Consider the following 18,687-nt stretch of genomic DNA (forward strand, 5'->3'; position numbering starts at 1 on the left):
CTCCCCTGCCTCTAGTGACGGCACGCCACTGGTGTAGAGGAATTATTAACTGTCAGGAACTCGCATGGCTGTTGTTGGCGTGACCTCAGGATGCAGAGATAGGAAATGACGTGCAGGTAATATGCTAATTTAATAGTTTTAACAGCAGCAACAGCAGGCAAAACAAAAACATACCAATACCTGTGCGCCACACCAAACAATGCAAAATGCAGACGATAGCAATAGCAGAAAAAAATAAAAATAAATGCATAACATGAAATACACACTAATATGTGCACACAACAATGCACCAGTGCTGGCAGATATACCTCTCTAATCAGTGATTGTTTACAGGTGAGTCTCCTAATCACCAGAAACATTTGTGTTGATCTGCGAGCAAGACAGGCTGTGACATGGCAGAGGAAGCACACAGGAAGTGGAAAAAAACTAACACTAACAAACACAAAAACACAGGGAAAACAATAAACTAAGGGCCTGATTTACTAAGATCTAAATACCTTGCGCTACACAGCGTGTGCAATCTGTAATATAGCGTGTATTATTAGTGGCCGTGTGATCTGCAAACACTGGGTTTGCAATTGAAAAGTGGTGCAGGCTGCCTTATTTGGATGAGGATTTTGCGTGACCTATACGGGGCATCACCATGGAGACACTCATTTACTCGACATTCATGTCATCATGCTCATGCCTGTGGCGTTTTGCTATGTTTTCAAAAAAGAAGACATCTTCCACTTTTAGTGGGATTTTACAAGCAGTTGTGGAGTGCATCTCCATTGACACCACTGTTTGTTTTTCTTTAACCGCTGAAGGTGTATGGGAGGGATGCTGCACTATTTCAATTTTTTTTTATTATCATACAGAATATATCAATCAATCAATGTTTATTTATATAGCCCTTAATCACAAGTGTCTCAAAGGGCTGCAAAAACGAACGTCATTGAAAAATATTAAAATACATCAACACACTTAAATTTGTTTTAATCAGCCCCTGAAGTCATCTGGCAGCTATGAAACTATAAAATGGTGTTGCTGAATAGACGATATGTCTTATTATTTTTCATTTTTGACGGTCCAAATTTGTTGAAGCACACACATAAGATAGAGGACTATCCGTCAATTGTGTGTCTTTGCAGCGCGAGCACTCCTCTCTCTCTGTGTGAGTTTGCGCATCCTTTTCAAACGTGCGAAAAACCCCGCAAAGTTGTGCTCCCAAAAAAATTATATTTGCATCAATGTACTAATATAATCCACTTTAAGAACCTCTTCAAATTTAAAGTGTTTACAAAGTACAAAGAAGAAGAATCATGATAAACATTCTGAATGTATTTCATCCACCCATTCCTTTTCTAGATAATCTTACTTATCTCACCCTATGAAATATAACTTACTTAACCAAGTATTATTTATTTATTTTTATTCTTATTACTTATGGAGTATATTGTAAATAAATTGAGAACAGGAAGTGAACAAAAGTTTTGGCAACTGCTATGTAAAGGAAAAGGGGTAAGATTAAATAAGCTCTGCTTCTTCCTACACCTTTTTGAACATGTTGAATAGCGAAACTGGAAACTGTGATGTATCATGTTGGATGCATGCATGTTCCAAATAAACACAAACTCAAACTCAATCTTCTCCTCCCAGTATTGTAAGCGTTTTGTTCATTAGCGTACATTCTGCATATTAAGGAAGACAGAGACTCAAAATGGATTGCACACCTTATTCTACTCACTTATCAATCCACTTTGCTCACGTTTAGATAGATAGATAGATAGATAGATACTTTATTGATTAATTCAGGAGAGTTCCCTCAGAAAAATAAAAATTCCAGCAGCAGTGTACAGAATTGAGAAGTAAATAATGGGGTATAAATGGAAATAAAATAGAAAATATTACAATAAGAATAAAAATAAAAAGCAACAATAAGAATACAAATATAACAGTAAAAATAAGAATATAACAAGAGAAATTAGGCAGTAGTGACCATGTTATGAAAATGTATTGCACTGTTATTGCACTGTTAATTGCAGTGTTTTTTGTTGCAGTTTATTTCAGTATTTGCAAGTTTGCACATTTTTTAGTACACGCAAACATTTCGTAAATCAGGTCCTAAGTCTATTTTAGGGGCGGCATGGCGTAGTGGGTAGAGCGGCCTTGCCAGAAACCTGAGGGTTGCAGGTTCGCTCCCCGCCTCTTACCATCCAAAAAAAATCGCTGCCGTTGTGTCCTTGGGCAGGACACTTCACCCTTGCCCCCGGTGCCGCTCACACCGGAGAATGAATGATGAATGAATGAGTTGTAAAAATGAATGATGGGTTCTCACTTCTCTGTGAAGCGCTTTGAGTGTCTAGAAAAGCGCTATATAAATCTAATCCATTATTAAGTCATGATCTGTTACAAAAAACACTTTAAATGCATGTGATAATTATAATAATCATAAAATAAATAGCATCCCTACTTCGCAGAAATTCACCCACCGCATATATCGGGAACATAACCCTCGTGATGATTGAGGGAAGACTGCATTTGTATTTTATACCACATAATCTTCTTCCAAGAAGCCTAGAGCTACAGCTTTTAATCCATAATGTTACAGAACACTCTCAAAATAGCCACAATCTCCACCCCTACATATTCAATCTGCCAACTAGGTCTTCTGCTGTGGTTTAATAGTGTCTGTAATGGCTGTAAATAATGGCCTAATGATAAATAGATGGTTGTATCTTGACTTAAGTACAACCCTCTGTGGCATTTCGCCCATTGACAGCTCCAGCACAGCCACAGAGGGAGTTATTTGGACACTGCGTTCAATGAGAAGTTGTTGCAGGGTGCAGTGCAAGCGTCTGGTATGCACACCTGTCTCCTCGCATGCTCCTCTCCGAGCACGCAGCCCTGCCACTTCTTAAGAGGGAGGAGACGGGCTTTGCCTGGACCTGCACCACGCACCTCCCTGCCCCTGCCTGGGGCCAGAAGGAAGGGCGGGGCAAGAGCGGGAGTTGCCAGAGGTGTGGATTAGAAGGCTGTCAGGGGCAAAGTGGTAGCTGAGGTCACCCATGTACACCAGGGCTATTTACCTTAATTGTTCTGCCTCTTGACTATTTTCATATAATGTCAATGCAAGGCTCTGCCAAGTGTAAAGTATGTAATATTAGGTCAAATAGAGCCATAAATCAAAACAGAAGCACTGATTTGTTCATTATAAGGACCTGTTGCAAAAATTATTTTCTCCGTGACAGTAGCGCTTTACTGTTTCGAGGAATCTGCTGGAAAATGATTAGTTGTTATCAACTGTATGCCATGCAAATTAAGTTGGCAGTTCAGGTTTGCTACATTTTCTCTATATTCAAATTAAAGTGTCATTTGAAAGGCAACTTGCACTGATTGTGCAATTGAAAGAAGCATTCCCCTGTACAGTCAGCATATACAGTCGCGATCAAAAGTTTACATACACTTGTAAAGAACATAATGTCATGGCTGTCTTGTTCCTCCGATAATTTCTACAACTCTTATTTTTTTGTGGTAGAGTGATTGGAGCACATACCTGTTGGTCACAAAAAACATTCATGAAGTTTGGTTCATTTTATTAATTTATTATGGGTCTACTGAAAATGTGACCAAATCTGCTGGGTCAAAAGTATACATACAGCAATATTAATATTTGGTTACATGTCCCTTGGCAAGTTTCACTGCTATAAGGCACTTTTGGTAGCCATCCACAAGCTTCTGGCAAGCTTCTGCTTGAATTGTTGACCCCTCCTCTTGACAAAATTGGTGCAGTTCAGCTAAACTTGTTGGTTTTCTGACATGGACTTGTTTCTTCAGCATTGTCCACAGATATTAAATGGGACAATGAAAAAGGAGGATTACCTCCAAATTCTTCAGGACAACCTAAAATCGTCAGCCTGGAGGTTGGGTCTTGGGCGCAGTTGGGTGTTCCCACAGGACAATGACCCCAAACACACATCAAAAGTGGTAAAAGAATGGCTAAATCAGGCTAGAATTAAAGTTTTGGAATGGCCTTCCCAAAGTCCTGACTTAAACGTGTGGACAATGCTGAAGAAACAAGTCCACGTCAGAAAATCAACAACCAAATTATCCCCCCCCACCTTCTCAACATTTCCCCAAACCAGTCCTAATCGTTTGTGCGAACACATTTTTTTTGTCTAACTCTTTTTTAATTTAACCTTTATTTAACCAGATAAGAAACCCATTGAGATCACGATCTCTTTCACAAGGGTGACCTGGCCAAGAGGTCAACAGCACACGTCACAGAGCAGTTTCAGAAAAGTAATACGTTAAGACATACATTTTAAAAAGAGAACTACAAAACAAAAACAACCTTTTAAAAACACAGGCACTGTGCAAACGTCTCTCGCAGTCTGTCCCTCAGGATAGAACGGAAGGCTCCAAATGGAAGTAGTTCAGAGAGTTTCAGTTTCGTCTGCAATGCATTCCATGCCATAGGGGCAGCAATGCCAAAAGCTCTTTTGCCAAATTCAGTCCATACATGGGGAACAGTTAAAACATACAAATTATTAGAACGTAATGCATAACAGCTGTTTTTTCTTTGTAACAAGTATGGAGGCATTAAACCTAAAAGAGCCTTATAAATGATTGTCAGCCAATGTGTGTATCTGCATGCACTCAATGAAGATAAGTCTGATTTCATATACAGTTGACAGTGGTGGGTGAGACTACGACAGCCAGTAACAAATCTTAGTGCTGAATGTAAAATAGTGTCCAAGGACTGGAGGCATTTAAATGAAGCACTAAAATAAAGCACGTCTCCTTTACCAATTACGGGCCAGATAGTCGCTGTCACCAATTTCTTTCTGACTTTAAGAGAGAAGCAGTTTTTATTTCTAAAAAAGAAACCAAGCTTTACCTTAAGTTAGAGTTCCGGCGAACAGTTTTTCACGGGACACATTTCTGGCCTTGTTGTTGTTTCTTGTAGTTTTTATAGTCTTTGGTATGACTCGGCCGGGGTTTGAACTCACGACCTACCAATCTCAGGGCGGACACTCTAACCACATGTTATTAACGAATGATGATTTATAATAATGATATAATAATAATGATGTATAATATTTAATATTAAGTTGTAGCGGCATTATTGTAACCGCGAACACTGAATAACTCTTTTTCCAGCTTAGTAACACATCACAATTGACATCACAAGTCATAAAATGTATTTTAGAATAACTTAAAAACTAACGGCACAAACGGAAATGTTTGCAGCACAAACGATTGGGACAAGTTTGGGGAGATTTGGACACGTTGGGGGGCACAAAGAGGGGAAAACTTCACACAGAAGTGGGATCCTAACCTTTAAATCGGTTGAGAAATGTGGATGTTTGGAAACATTTGCAATAATTTCCCACCAAAAATAAAAAAATACATACGGAAAAATGTGACATTCCTGGAAATGTGGAAACTATTTGGCAAAAAAAATGCTGGCACGTGTATAATTTCTTTGTTTCCTGCATTGAACAAAGAGAGTACAGTCTACCAAGTCAAATTCCTTCTGTGTTAAACATCTTATTCTGATTGTGATGAATGAGCAGAACATTTTAAAAGTTTAAAATAATACGTTATGCGTAAATGTTTCGGAACACTACTTTGGACCATTCACAATATAAACATCACGTCCACAGTCTGATATCAACATTTGAACAATGGGCTGGAGGGGGCAGCACGGTGGTACAGGGGTTAGTGCGTGTGCCTCACAATACAAAGGTCCTGGGTTCAATCCTGGGCTCGGGATCTTTCTGTGTGGAGTTTGCATGATCTCCCCGTGACTGCGTGGGTTCCCTCCGGGTACTCCGGCTTCCTCCCACCTCCAAAGACATGCACCTGGGGATAGGCTGATTTGCAACACTAAATTGGCCCTAGTGTGTGAATGTTTTCTGTCAATCTGTGTTGGCCCTGCGATGAGGTGGCGACTTATCCAGGGTGTACCCTGCCTTGCGCCCGAATGCAGCTGAGATAGGCTCCAGCACCCCCCCCGTGACCCCTAAAGGGACAAGCGGTAGAAAGTAGATGGATGGATGGATGGATTTGGGCTGGAGATCGTACAGCATGATACACAGTGTTAGACATAGAATTCATAAAAACTCGGAATCGCAAAGAAGTGTAATAATAAAAACACAATAAAACAAACAGAAAGGTTTTTAAAAATTGTAAATATTCAAATCTTCTGCGTTATTCAATGAGCAAATTATCTTTTTTCTTGGGTTTGAATCAGCCACCCGAGTTTGACAGCATGGCAACAAGGAGTACCACATATCCTGAACACTTCATTGCATACTCTTGCACAACCTAATGAGGTCCGATACAAGAGCTGTATCAAATATTTAGCCTTTACAAAGATAATAATGTTCCAGTTCTGCTGGGCCAGTAATCACCAGCAAGGCTGCCACAAATCTTCATTTAGAGGATTAGCCAGCAGGGAGACAGCTTGTGTTCTTCAGCTTTTATCAGAGCTCTGTGCCCAAGTTCTTTGCTTTCCTGTCTCCTACACCCAAACCAGCTACCATGTTCCCTGCACACATAACAGTAGTAATAATAATAATGGATTAGATGAGGGGTGTCCAAACTTTTTCCACTGAGGGCCACACATGGAAAAATTAAAGCATGCGGGGGCCATTTTGATATTTTCATTTTCAAAACCAAAACAAAATATATGTTTTTTTTTTTTTTTTTTTTTACCATTAGGGCCCCTGGGGACCATAAAGGGTCTAAGTCATTAAAATGTTAAAAAAAAGTCAAATTAATTTTTTTATTTTTTTATTTAACGCTTACAGTAAATCTCTACAGTATATCAACCTCAGGTTGATATAAAGTTTAAAAAAAACAAAAAGGTTTTATGCCTTTTTTGTCAAAGACAACTTTGTTTTTTATAATAAAACTGAAATATGCAGTATTTCCCCCACTGCCCAAAACATTCAGAAAGCAATGTTTGATGTGAAGTAATTTGCGCCTTAAAAAGATCAATAATGCAGGACACCATTGATTTTAATTCATTATTATTTTTGAGTAATCACAGTGAAAAGATAAATAAAATCCCATTAAATATATTTGGGATCCAAAAGGTGCCCCACTCATAAAGTGATACATTTTTATTAGTTGTTTTTTTTACTTCCTACACTTAAGTTACGAGATGAACTTCAGATATAGCTGTCGTTTTTAGGTTTGAACTATTATTTTGTTTGTTTTTTATTCTCTTTTGTCAAAGAAAACATTGATGTTTTTGTATGGCAACCATATAATATATCAGAATCACAATCAGAATCAGAATAGTTTTATTGCCATTGTTTGAGAACAAGCTCACAAACTAGGAATTTTTATTTTTTTATTTAAAAAAAAAAAATTATATTTTTAAAATTTTTAAATTTTTTATATGCAGTATTTTGCACATTAAACATTTTAAAGTGAAATGTTTGAAATAATTGGAGCTTTGAATAGGTCAATAATTCACTATTAGTGTTGGATTGATTTTTTTTTGTTTTTTTGAGCAATGTCAAAAAAATAAAAATAAACATAGACTAAAGAACAAAAACAGCCTGCATGGCAGCTTTGTGTCAACATTGCAACTTTTTCAAGTTAGATTTCACCTCATTCCACTTTTTTTAATGTTTAAATTGTATTTTTGCAATAGCATTTCCAGAATGTGTGGCGGGCCGGTAAACAATTAGCTGCGGGCCGCAAATAGGCCCCCGGGCCGCACATTTTGGACACCCCTGGATCAGGTTCATATAGCGCTTTTCTAGGCACTCAAAGCGCTTCACAGAGAAGTGAAAAGCCATCATTCATTCACTCCACATTCACACGCTATGGTGGTAAGCCACAGCACTGTATCTGCAGTATAGAAGAAATATGTGTGCCTGATCGTCTTGTCTCACCGCACATATGCCCGCACCCACGTGCACATTTATGCTCACCCGTCCTGTCAGATTGTCCCCTTTGGGAGCATCAGCCGCCCGTTTGGCACTCCTACTCAAGACACAACAAATTAAGGTCACAGCAGGAATAGCCGAGCCAGCAAAGGACAATGTGATCTATGTTTTTTGTACTCCTTTGACCGTTGAAAACTGGAATGACTCCATGCAGCAAGAGAGTTGTCGACAAATGGCTTCTTTCACGCTTTGAGGGAAACTGACCCGGATGTGCCATTTTTTCAGCATAAAAGGTGACATTCCTCCGCCTTTGAATCCAGGTTAGAAGACAGACATGACTGCTCCCCCGATGACTCTTTGATAATACCGACAAAGAACTATAGCCCCTCTTGTGTCTGCTGGGACTCATCTTCGGCTTTTATGACTCCATCAATGTTTTTCCCCCCAATTCATTTTTAGATAATTAGCTTGTGGCCCACACTCAGAAAACATACTTTGAACAGTGACTTATCATGGCTGTGGTACTGCTTTTGTAACATTAACACTTGACTTTCAAAGCTTGGGACCAAGCATGCACTTTGTACCTTGACATCTAAATACTGTAAGATTGCATTGGTGTTAAATGTTAAAGGCATCCTCTAATGCAGTGTTTTTCAACCTTGTCTGAGCCAAAGCACATGTTTTTCATTGAAAAAATCCAGAGGCACACCACCAGCAGAAATCATTAAAAAATTAAACTCAGTAGACAGTAAAAAGTCGTTGTCGCAATTGTTGGATATGACTGTAAACCATAACCAACCATGCATCACTATAGCTCTTGTCTCAAAGTAGGTGTACTGTCACAACCTGTCACATCACGCCGTGACTTATTTTGAGTTTTTTGCCTTTTACCCGTGTGTAGTGTTTTGGTATTTTGGTGGCTTTTCCTGTTTTGTTGGTATTTTCCTGTTGCAGTTTCATGTCTTCTTTTTAGCGCTATTCCCCACACCTGCTTTGTTTTAGCAATCAAGAATATTTAAGTTGTTGCTATCTTTTTTTGTGTGGACATTGTCGATTGTCATGTCATGTTCAGATGTACATTGTGGACGCCGTCTTTGCTCCACAGTAAGTCTTTGCTGTCGTCCAGCATTCTGATTTTGTTTACTTTGTAGCCAGTTCAGTTTTAGTTTCGTTCTGCATAGCCTTCCCTAAGCTTCAATGCATTTTCTTAGGGGCACTCACCTTTTGTTTATTTTTGGTTTAAGCATTAGACACATTTTTACCTTCACGCTGCCTCCCACTGTTTCCGACATTTACATAGCAATTAGCTACCGGCTGCCACCTACTGATATGGAAGAGTATTACACAGTTACTCTGCCAAGCTCTAGACAGCACCGACACTCAACAACAACACATAATTTGCAGTCTATAATTACTGGTCTGCAAAAAAATATTTTTAACCCAATTAGGTGAAATTAGATAATATCCCACAGCACAGCAGACTATATCTCAGGGCACACTAGCGGCCGCGGCACAGTGGTTGAAAAACACTGCTCTAATGCTGACAGCATTGGCACTTATTTCGTAGTTTGGACCTACAAATTATGTCTACAGGTAACCCTGTTATAGTTATTTTGTCATGTCTTTTGATCATGTTTTGTTTGGCCAGGTTCTTTTTGATTTTTGGACTCTTTTTAGTTCCTGTTTGTGCACTCTTGTTTGTTTTTGTTTCCATGACAAGCCATTAGTTGCACCTGTTTTCACGTTCGGACTCACGCACCTGTCAGCAATTATGCCACTATTATTTAAGCCCGTCCTTTTCAGTTAGTCTGTCTGGTGACATTACTTCTGACACACATGCTATCCTTTGCTTCCTGTTGATGCCATAGTCCATGCTTCATGCCATGCCACAGTAAGTCTTTTTAGTTTCATGTTCATAGTTTATGCCTTTGTGCTAGTTTAGTTTTCATAGCCAAGTTTGTACGTCCGCCTTGTGCGCGCCTTTTGTTCACTCTTTTTTGTTAGAATTAAAATAATGTCTTTACCTTCACGCCATGTCCGGTCCAGTTCTTATGCATCTCGGGAAAACAAACTCCACCATAGTCCACGTCGTGACAGATTTGAGATTCAGCACATTTTGAAACCCCCACTTTTAGCTCCAAAATAAGCTTGCCGGCGTCACCTATAGAAGGCTGGAGGTAATTGTATAGGCTGTGTTACAGCAGTAAGAGCATTCTTATGGCCCCAATTACCTGACACAAGAAAAGTCACACATTGGGGAGTGTACAATAAACTATCCACGGCAATAGAGTGTTGAATATCTTAAAATGTGTTTGGTGGCAATTCCAACTTTGAACACAGCGTCAGTGGCTATGTAGATTGGCACTTTCCATTATTTACAGCAGACTGCATTGCAAAATGATTAACCCAACACCTTCCTCTCACACAAGACCACTCCAGGAATGGGGTCATATGAATCCCTTCCCTACTGTATTGTTTTGGTAGCATCATTATCCCGAATCATTTTATTTTATTGGGCAGAATTTGAAGAAATGAGCAAAATACCCTCACAGGGGAGAAAAACAAACTGTGCTTGGAGCATACACACCGGAGGCTGCATTATTACCTGCTCAGTGGCCTAGTGGTAAGAGTGTCCGCCCTGAGATTGGTAGGTCGTTAGTTCAAACCCCGGTTGAGTCATACCAAAGACTATAAAAATGGGACCCATTACCTCCCTGCTTGGCACTCAGCATCAACTGTTGGAATTGGGGGTTAAATCGGCAAAAATTATTCTCGAGCGCGGCCACCGCTGCTGCTCACTGCTCCCCTCACCTCCCAGGGGGTGATCAAGGGTGATGGGTCAAATGCAGAGAATAATTTCGCTACACCTAGTGTATGTGTGACAATCATAGGTACTTTAACTAGCTGGCATGCTTTACATAAAACCTTACAGCATCAGGCCATCAAATGAACAATGAGCAATGCACCACGCCATATTCAACGAAACTCGCATACAAATATTATTTACTTATGTGATGTTCAAGAGAATGAGCCTTTATAACATTTCTCATTTGAAGTCAATCACAGTTTATTTATACGGCCCTTAATCACAAACACCTCTGATCCCACATCAGGGCAAGAAAAAAGTCAACCCAATGGACACAATGAGAAACCTCGGAAGGGACTGCTGATGTTTTTGACTTTTGCGAGGGCAGTCTCAATAGAGTGATTTGCCCTGAAACCAGACTGAAAGGGTTCAGAGAGATTATTAGACGCTAAGTGTTCATTTAGCTCCTGTGCAAAGTAGTTTTCCAGGATTTTCGAGATAAAGGGAAGGTGGGACACCGGCTGGTAGTTTACAATGAGGTTTCTCATTTGAAATGTACATATAATCAATCAATCAATCAATCAAAGTTAATTTATATAGCCCTTATTCACAAGTGTCTCGAAGGACTGCAAACATTTCACAGCATTTTAACCACATTATTAGCTAAATAAATACAAAATGATCTGGAGCCCAGCTTTTCCAGAAGACACGTCCTTTCCAACACAACCCCTCGACCTCCCTTGAAGGGCGGTATCGTATTCTGCCCGAGTGTACGCCTGTGTAATCTGTAGCTGCTGGGAAGGTGACCTTCATGGCATGCAGGGAGGCGACAGTAGAAGACGACATGCCAAGCAAAAAAAATGCTGGGGACAAGGGAATTTTCATTACGGAATGGAATAAAGGTGCATTATTCTTTATTTATGACAGTTGTAAGAAAAATACACAAAGCATATAATCCAGGTTTAAAGCACGGAAAAACTCTTTCATTAAACATGTTTGTCGTGCATCCATTGCGCCCCAAGGCCTCTATAAAGGAGATTTAAGTGCCAGGGAATGTTACTGGCTGCAATAGTCGACGCAGCCAAATGCACCCTTGCTCATGAATGATTCATGTCCCAGTCGGCCCCCTGGTGAGAGGGAGCTGGACAGCTGGGCTGCTGGTTGCTGTGTGTGCATGGTGCAGAACAAGGTGAGACTTTTTATGGCTCCCACCTACATCGCACGTCAAATCCCAATCTGGAGCTCTCAGCCCAGCCTTTACATCCCCAACTGTCTCTTTTCTTTTACTCATGCCCTTGCATTGTCATCCTTCATCCCCCGCCTCATTCCCCCCCGCCCCCTCTAACTGAGCCCCTTTATTTTCAACAGTGACAATCACTGTATTTTCCGTCTCACTGCCCCGTACTGCCGCAGTCTGAGGCTCAACATCATTGCAAGACCGAGGGAGAAGAAAAGTAATGGGAGTGGGGACGCGTGTGTGTGTGTGTGTGTGTGTGTGTGTGTGTGTGTGTCCGTCCAACATAGAGAAAAGGCTACATAATGGTTTGTTGTTGATGTCACATCTGTCGGCGCCTTCAGTGCAAGCTGTGCAGCGGGAAGATGAACTCTGTGACATTCCGACACATGTCAGCAGGCCTCACATGCAAGCTGACCAAAAAAAAAGCGTTGACTACATAAACATAGCATTTAACGAGGAGCTATGATGATTTTAATCTACATTTAAAACACTTCCTTGTGGTCTAGATCAGTGTTTTTCAACCTTTTCTGAGCCAAGGCACATTTTTTTTCATTGAAAAAACGCAGAGGCACACCACCAGCAGAAACATTCAAAAATAAAACTCAGCAGCCAATAGTGACAGTAAAAAGTCGTTCTCGCAATTGTTGGATACGAATTCAAACCATAACCAAGCATGCATCACTATAGCTCTTGTCTCAAAGTAGGTGTACTGTCACAACCTGTCACATCACGCCGTGACTTATTTGGAGTTTTTTGGTGTTTTCCTGTGTGTCGTGTTTTAGTTCTTGTCTTGCGCTCCTATTTTGTTGTTGATTGTCATGTCATGTACGGATGTACTTTGTGGACGCCGTCTGCTGCTCCACACGCTGTAAGTCTTTGCGGTCGTCCAGCATTCTGTTTTTGTTTACTTTGCAGCAAGTTCAGTTTTAGTTTCGTTTTACATAGCCATCCCTAAGCTTAAATGCCTTTTCTTAGCGGCACTCGCCTTTTGTTTATTTTTGGTTTAAGCATTTGATACCTTTTTACCTGCACTCTGCCTCCCGCTGTCTCCTGCATATTGTGATCACGACAAACCATGTTCTCGACATCAACAAAGCAATTAGCTACCTGCACAGACACTTAACAACGGCACATTTGCGGATTACAATTACTGGTTTGCAAAAAATATTTTTAACCCAATTAGGTGAAATTACATAATCTCACATGGCACACCAGACAATATCTCACGGTATACTAGTGTGCCGTGGCACAGTGGTTCAAAAACACTGGTTTAGATAATATGCATTGGATACGCTTTAGTGTAAATTTTGCTGTGCAGTCACTTTAGTAACCCGTTTTTTACAACCTGTCTGCAAGATGTTCAATTGTGGAGCCATTCCCAGATTGCAAATGAAAACACGCTCCACCCTCTCCAAAAGTATTACAATGTATCTTTTAAAAATGTAAACTGTTTAACTATGTATCTTGAAGTCATCACCGCTAAGTCCTCCTGCCCCTCTGGCCGAGAGCTCGACTATAAGGGCCTGATCTACTAAAGGTTTGCGTGTACTAAAACACATGAAAGCTTGATAGCACAAGCAAAACTGGCCTACTAAACTCTTGGGCAGAGGATTGCGCCTCTTAAGTGGGCCGAATAAGAAGCGGAATCCATTTTGCATGTCTGTTTTCGTGGGAATACAGAATTTATGCCGATTATTAGAACACCTACAATACTGGGAGGAGGTGATGTAAATGCAAAAAGTGTTCTGCGGGCGCTAATTTGCGTCTTTATTTAGCACGTCTGAAATCTACTGCTGTGAGAAAGACGCTGGATCGCGCCGCAAAGACAGCTGGACAGAGAAGCCTTCGTCCTAATTCCTATACGTGTGTGTGTCAACGTATTTGGACTGTCATAAAAAATAACAGACATATCTTCTATTCAGCAATATCATTTTATAAATGTATAGCTGCTGGATGACTGCAGGAGATGATTAAAACAAATTGAACTGATGTTTTTTTAGTGTCTGCTGGCGTTTTTTTGTTTATAGCATTAGTTTTTCTCATTTATGAAATATTATATTATACCTCCTATATTAAAAAACTGTCTTGCAATATGCATTTTCTTAAGTTTGGATCATTTCAGATGAATTAATGTACTGCAGAGTTGGAATGGTCCCCCGCCTCCCTGCAGAGTGCGCCGCCAATCTGCTTAAAATAGTTTCTGTCGCCTGTCGATTCCACTGTATATTGCAGAAAATGTTGTCCCGATACCAATATTTTGGTACTGTTATCAGTACCAAAATGTATTTCGATATGTTTCGATACTTTCCGATACTTTTCAAAATAAAGGGGACCACAAAAAAATAATTATATTGACTCTATTTTAACAGAACATCTTATGATACTTTAAAGATCTGTTTCTTATTGCATTCAAAGACTAATTTTGACATAGAATAAAATAGTGAACATTCTAGACAACTACTCGTTTAGTAGTAAGTAAGCAATCAAAGACTCCTAATTTGGTTGCTGACATATGCAGTAACATATTGTGTCATTTCTCATTTTATTTGTTTGTCAAAATTATGAGGGAAAAGCGGTAGAAAATGGATTATATAGAAGATAATTTTACAGTAAATACTGAATAATGATGTCAATTTTACTGCGGGAGAAAAGTCATTGCCTTGTACAATGACATAAACATGTGTTATTTTTACTTTTGCACTGGGCTGATTTTGAGACAAAGAGAAGGCGCTTCTGCAAGTGTGGTAAATATCTTTCATTGTCATCCAGGCTACTAAAGAGTGAAAATGTGCTAGCGCTGCACATCCCAGTCACACACGCACACACGCACTCTGTCCCACTAAGCTGTCCTCCTACAGAAGGGTGACACCAACTGTGGGACTGATCATGTCACCACAGCCCAGGAAAGAACTGAGAATGCCATCAAAACACACCAACGTGGGGGGAGAAGGTGAACAGGTCCATTTCGGATGCACTGCATTTTGATAATCACCCTTTCCACCCTTTGCTGTAGGGAAGAGAGACCAAGAGAGACAATCAAAAAGAGCATTATAAGCAAGGACTTTAAAATTAGAGGTGAGGAAGATGAGTGCAACATAAATATGGATGAATACTGACGCACAACTCTAAGAGGCTGTTCACACCATGCAGGCCATTTTTTAATGTGTCTTTTTCCACCCCATGTCTACATTTAATTTTTTCATGTATTCATTCATTTCAGGCAATGACATAAAAAATAAATGAAAAAAAGTACAAGGTAGACAAGACGATATAATATAAATTAATATAACGCAAAATGTAATGTACAGTATGTAAGCATGATGATCCAGTTTTGCCTGAAAGGGAGTGGGAAGAAAATCATTTATTTAATCCCACCCCCAGTTGTCCATTCAGTGATTAATACATTGAGCTTCACTGTTACTTTGTTTAAGGATTATAATACAAATGGTGTATCATGGTGGCATTACCACAGGTAACAATAATTATTACACAGTAACAACAATTTGTAGCAACAATGTAGGAAGAATGAACAATACCAACAATGGTAATGGACAAAATACCAACAATGGTAATAGACAACATAGCAATAATGGTAAGAAAACATTGAGCACACGTTAACACTATGAGACAGAGTACAACAGCAAGTCAAATTAAAGACCCTCATCTCTATATTTTAACCAGACTCAATGTTTGTATAACAGTTTACATTGATAAATAGTTTGGTGTTGCTTGTGTTTTAAGTCCAGTTTGTTCCAGAGTTTTACTCCGCATACAACACACAAAAACGTTTACGTGTGGTTTGAGCTCTCGGCAATGAGAATTATCCAAAGCCTCTCAAGTTATGAGTCTGTACTCATCCTATAAAAAAACTGCAATAATTTGTTAAATGCTTTATATAAGATTATTGATGTATTATATTTAACAGTACATGACATCTGTGTTTTTGAAAACGCCACTTTACTGTCAGAGTCACAACCTTGTTGTGCAGTGGGGTGTGTAGTTTGGGTGAGGGCCCGTTTGTTGACTTGTGATGCTTATATTTCATCGGTTTGGTTTGAACTACTTGTGAGCAGTATGAGAGGGATCAGGGGTGAATTTGCTGGATCAGCACCAGAAGCTGAGCACAAATATATTCAGTCCGTGCCTAGAAAAGTACTGAATTACGTCACCATCTCTAACTGTAAAACAAATGTCCCACCTAGATGTCAGCAAAGTGGGGTAATACAATTTTGCTTCAGATAAGACATGGATTTTGCCATGAATTGATTAACGTGGACCCCGACTTAAACAAGTTGAAAAACGTATTCGGGTGTTACCATTTAGTGGTCGATTGTACGGAATATGTACTGTACTGTGCAATCTACTAATAAAAGTCTCAATAAATCAATCAATGAGAAGCAGTTGCCACATATACTGTATTTGTGTGTTTTTACAGCTCTTTGTGAATGATAATATTTCAGGAATATTGTTGTCTGAATACAAAAACCAAAATAAATCAACATATTTTTGCTATGGCTCACCCTCATCTTCACCAGGGACCGCCTTATTGCACGGGCTTACCTGGGCTGCAGATTTTGACGGCATAATGCAATGGTTGGTGTTCATAGCTGTCAATCACAAACGTATGTACAGTACAGGCCAAAAGTTTGGACACACCTTCTCCTTCAATGTGTTTTCTTTATTTTCATGACTATTTACATTGTAGATTGTCGCTGAAGGCATCACAACTATGAATGAACACGTGGAGTTATGTACTTAACAAAAAAAGGTGTAATAACTGAAAACATGTTTTATATTCTAGTTTCTTCAAAATAGCCACTCTTTGCTCTGATTACTTTTTCACACACTCTTGGCATTCTCTCAATGAGCTTCAAGAGGTAGTCACCTGAAAGGGTTTTCACTTTACAGGTTGAAGCTCACCGAGAGAATGCCAAGAGTGTGCAAAGCCGTAATCAGAGCAAAGGGTGGATGGATGGATATGGATTCTTAATAGGACTACTTGTTAAAGTCCTATTAAGAATCCATATCCATCCATCCATCCTTCCATCCACTGAGACAAGATTTGTACACCAAAAATGTACGAACCTTGTCTCAGTGAATGGATGGATGGATATAATATAATGATAAAACAAATATTCTACTGTAGTAATAAACAAAATACAACTTCAATTAGTTTGTGACAAATGACAAATACAGAAACATGTTCAGTACCATGTTTAAAATTTTTAAACTACGTCAGTCAAAGACAAATTTCAAGCAAGTCGCGTCAAGCAGAACTGTATAGTAACAATTTTTGTCCCTCTAAAGGTACGGTGATGTACTTTTTGTCTGCCAGTCTATAGCTGTCAAGGGCAGTGTTGTATTACAATTGAACACGACAAGCTGTGGTCTAATGTAACAGTGGATCAGAGCCTCAAGTGACTCCTCAGTAATAGCAGGCTTTCTACAGCAAAACACTGGGCTTTCATAAATGTCAAAAGAAGCGTGGCTTCAAACGGGCCCATTCAAAGAGATTATTCCCACTGTGAGGTTTGAAACCACACAGATATAAAAAAGCAAAGTTAATTCTAGCTGCTTTTTTCATTGATCTTCCCTTCTTCTCTGCGTCCAACCTTTTTTAAATCCTAATCCCTTCACACCATTTTCCCCGACTCCTTCCATTCCCTCGTTCCATGTCGCTCATTGGCTCCTGCGTAGGGCCCAATTACGGAGATGATATCCACTGTCAGTCAGCAGCTCACAGATGAAGCGGGGCCTCTTTAACATGCTAATGGTATGCCAGATTCAATCAGGCCTTTGTATGGCAGAAGGGAGGGACGCACTGCTCATTATGAAATAAATCATAATAACAATGAGGCCGTGCCACAGTGGCATGCAGCACCTAACTAGCCACAGTGCTGGACTCTTTCCGGGTCTCCTTATGAACACTCATTTTGTCAGGAAGTAGAGGTGACGAACCCCAAGATGCAGAGATGGCAGGCTTGGTGCAGGAAAACTTGGATTTTAATGTCCAAAAAATGCAAGGAAAACATGAACCAGAAACCAGGAAACAGACAAACCTGAGACAGCAAACAGGAACCAGGAAACAGGAAGAACTTGAAGACAGCTCACAGTCCACAGCATACATACATAACCCAAACCCCGTACGCAAAATTTACTATACAAATGATGGTACTTAATTGTGCGCATTTCCCCCCCAGGATTTTGACCCCCAACATCCTTTGCATACGTAATTGTTGAATGGCTCCCAAGTGCCTGCGTTATAACACAGCGGTACAATGTGTATAATCAATTGTGATATATTATGCTGGATGTTGCACACAAGACTCGGGACATATGTTATGTAGATCTATGCATATATTTATGTTACGTGACTTACCCGGCGGTAATTCTAGGCATGCGCTAATTATTTTGCGAAACGAGTTTGACCCTGCGGTAAATCGTACTATATACCCGGCGGCAATTCAAGGAAATACGGTAATTGCCACCAGGTGTGCCAGACTGCGAATCAGGTACAGGTGAGGGAAACAAGCGCTCAGGGAGACATGCAGGGAAAGGAACCAAAACCACTAGGCCTAGTGGTTAGAGTGTCCGCCCTGAGATCGGTAGGTTGTGAGTTCAAACCCCGGCCAAGTCATACCAAAGACTATAAAAATGGGACCCGTTACCTCCCTGCTTGGCACTCAGCATCAAGTGTTGGAATTGGGGGTTAAATCACCAAAAACGATTCCCGGGCGCGGCCACTGGTGCAG

General features: G+C 40.0%; 1 protein-coding gene across 4 annotated transcripts in view; it reads left to right on the forward strand.

Moving 5' to 3' along the window:
• Positions 1-18,687, forward strand: part of znf385a (zinc finger protein 385A) — a 182,595-nt gene that overhangs the window by 36,973 nt on the left and 126,935 nt on the right. The window contains exons 1-2 of one of the 4 annotated variants that reach the window (XM_062053082.1): positions 7,995-8,185; positions 9,761-9,783. The exons of the other annotated variants lie outside the window; for them this stretch is intronic. Coding sequence (XP_061909066.1) covers positions 9,771-9,783 — 13 coding nt within the window. The 5' untranslated portion in view covers positions 7,995-8,185; positions 9,761-9,770. Of the gene's footprint in view, positions 1-7,994; positions 8,186-9,760; positions 9,784-18,687 lie in introns of those variants that run through there. 4 annotated transcript variants of the gene reach the window in all.

The sequence above is a fragment of the Entelurus aequoreus genome, linkage group LG07, assembly GCF_033978785.1.
Source record: "Entelurus aequoreus isolate RoL-2023_Sb linkage group LG07, RoL_Eaeq_v1.1, whole genome shotgun sequence".
Lineage (NCBI taxonomy): Eukaryota > Metazoa > Chordata > Actinopteri > Syngnathiformes > Syngnathidae > Entelurus > Entelurus aequoreus.